The 1,058-nt window shown below is 14.7% G+C and overlaps 1 protein-coding gene across 1 annotated transcript in view; it reads right to left on the reverse strand.

Annotated features, from left to right (window-relative positions):
* Positions 1 to 641: 641 nt before the first annotated feature.
* The window catches only part of PRSY57_1414800 (putative membrane protein), a gene marked incomplete at both ends in the record, with an annotated part of 4,189 nt that continues 3,772 nt past the window's right edge, over positions 642 to 1,058 (reverse strand). Inside the window, 2 exons of the mRNA XM_020115278.1 lie at positions 642 to 746; positions 949 to 1,032. Coding sequence (XP_019969935.1) covers positions 642 to 746; positions 949 to 1,032 — 189 coding nt within the window. The remainder of the gene's footprint in view (positions 747 to 948; positions 1,033 to 1,058) is intronic.

The raw sequence follows: 1,058 nt of genomic DNA on the forward strand, positions 1-1,058 counted from the left end.
TTTTTTTTTTTTTTTTTTTTTTTTTTCTTTTTTTTTTTTTCTTCTTTTTTTTTTTTTTTCATATATATAGTTTGTGATGAATGCATTTGAAATTTTATTTTATATGAATATTAATTTATTCGAACTATATATATATATATAAAAATATATTATTTATGTTAACCATGATTTTCATAAATTTTTACAAAACATTAATATAAATAATATTGTATTTTATGTTAATAAAAAATTATTAACATAGAAAAAAAAAAATTAAGTAAAAGAAAAAATATAAGTATAAAATATAAATACATACATATATATATATTATATATATATTATATATATATATATATTTCAATAAGACACAATTTTAATTAAAAAAAAAAAAAAGTAAAATAATAATTCTATACTTTCCCACATTCTATAAAAATAAAAAAATGAAAAGTTACAAAACGATATAAAAATAAATATAAATATATTATTAAATCATAAATTTAATCAAATTATATTATCAAAACAAACCAGCACTGTTAATTATATGTCCGTGTTATTTTTGAAAAAACATATGTAACTATAGCTATTTTTACTTGAATGTCATCATATCATAATTTTTTTTAAACTTTTATTTAATATTTTATGTTATGTATTTCCTTTTTTTATTATAATTTCTTTGACCTCTCTAATGGGAATGTTCTTTTGCTCGACGAGTCGGGTATACTCAAAAAATCTAATTTGCGAAAACTCTTTCTTTTTATATAAAAAAGCTATATAAAAAAAAATAAAATAAAATAAAACATACATATGTATAATATATATATTGCAAAATTAATATAAATAATAATTATACTCATAGATAATAAAATAAAAAAAATTACTTTTTACAATTATTATTTATTGAAAATAACATACATATAATATATATTATATTTATATTGTATCATTTTTTTTTTTTTGATTTTGTCTTACCATTAATATTGTGAACAAACTAGATATAGTAAAAAATTGGAATATGTAGACTGCTATTTTTATATAGGCAAGGGAATAATATAGCTAAAGAAAAAAAAAAAAAAAAAAAA

The sequence above is a fragment of the Plasmodium reichenowi genome, chromosome 14, assembly GCF_001601855.1.
Source record: "Plasmodium reichenowi strain SY57 chromosome 14, whole genome shotgun sequence".
Taxonomy (NCBI): Eukaryota; Apicomplexa; class Aconoidasida; order Haemosporida; family Plasmodiidae; genus Plasmodium; species Plasmodium reichenowi.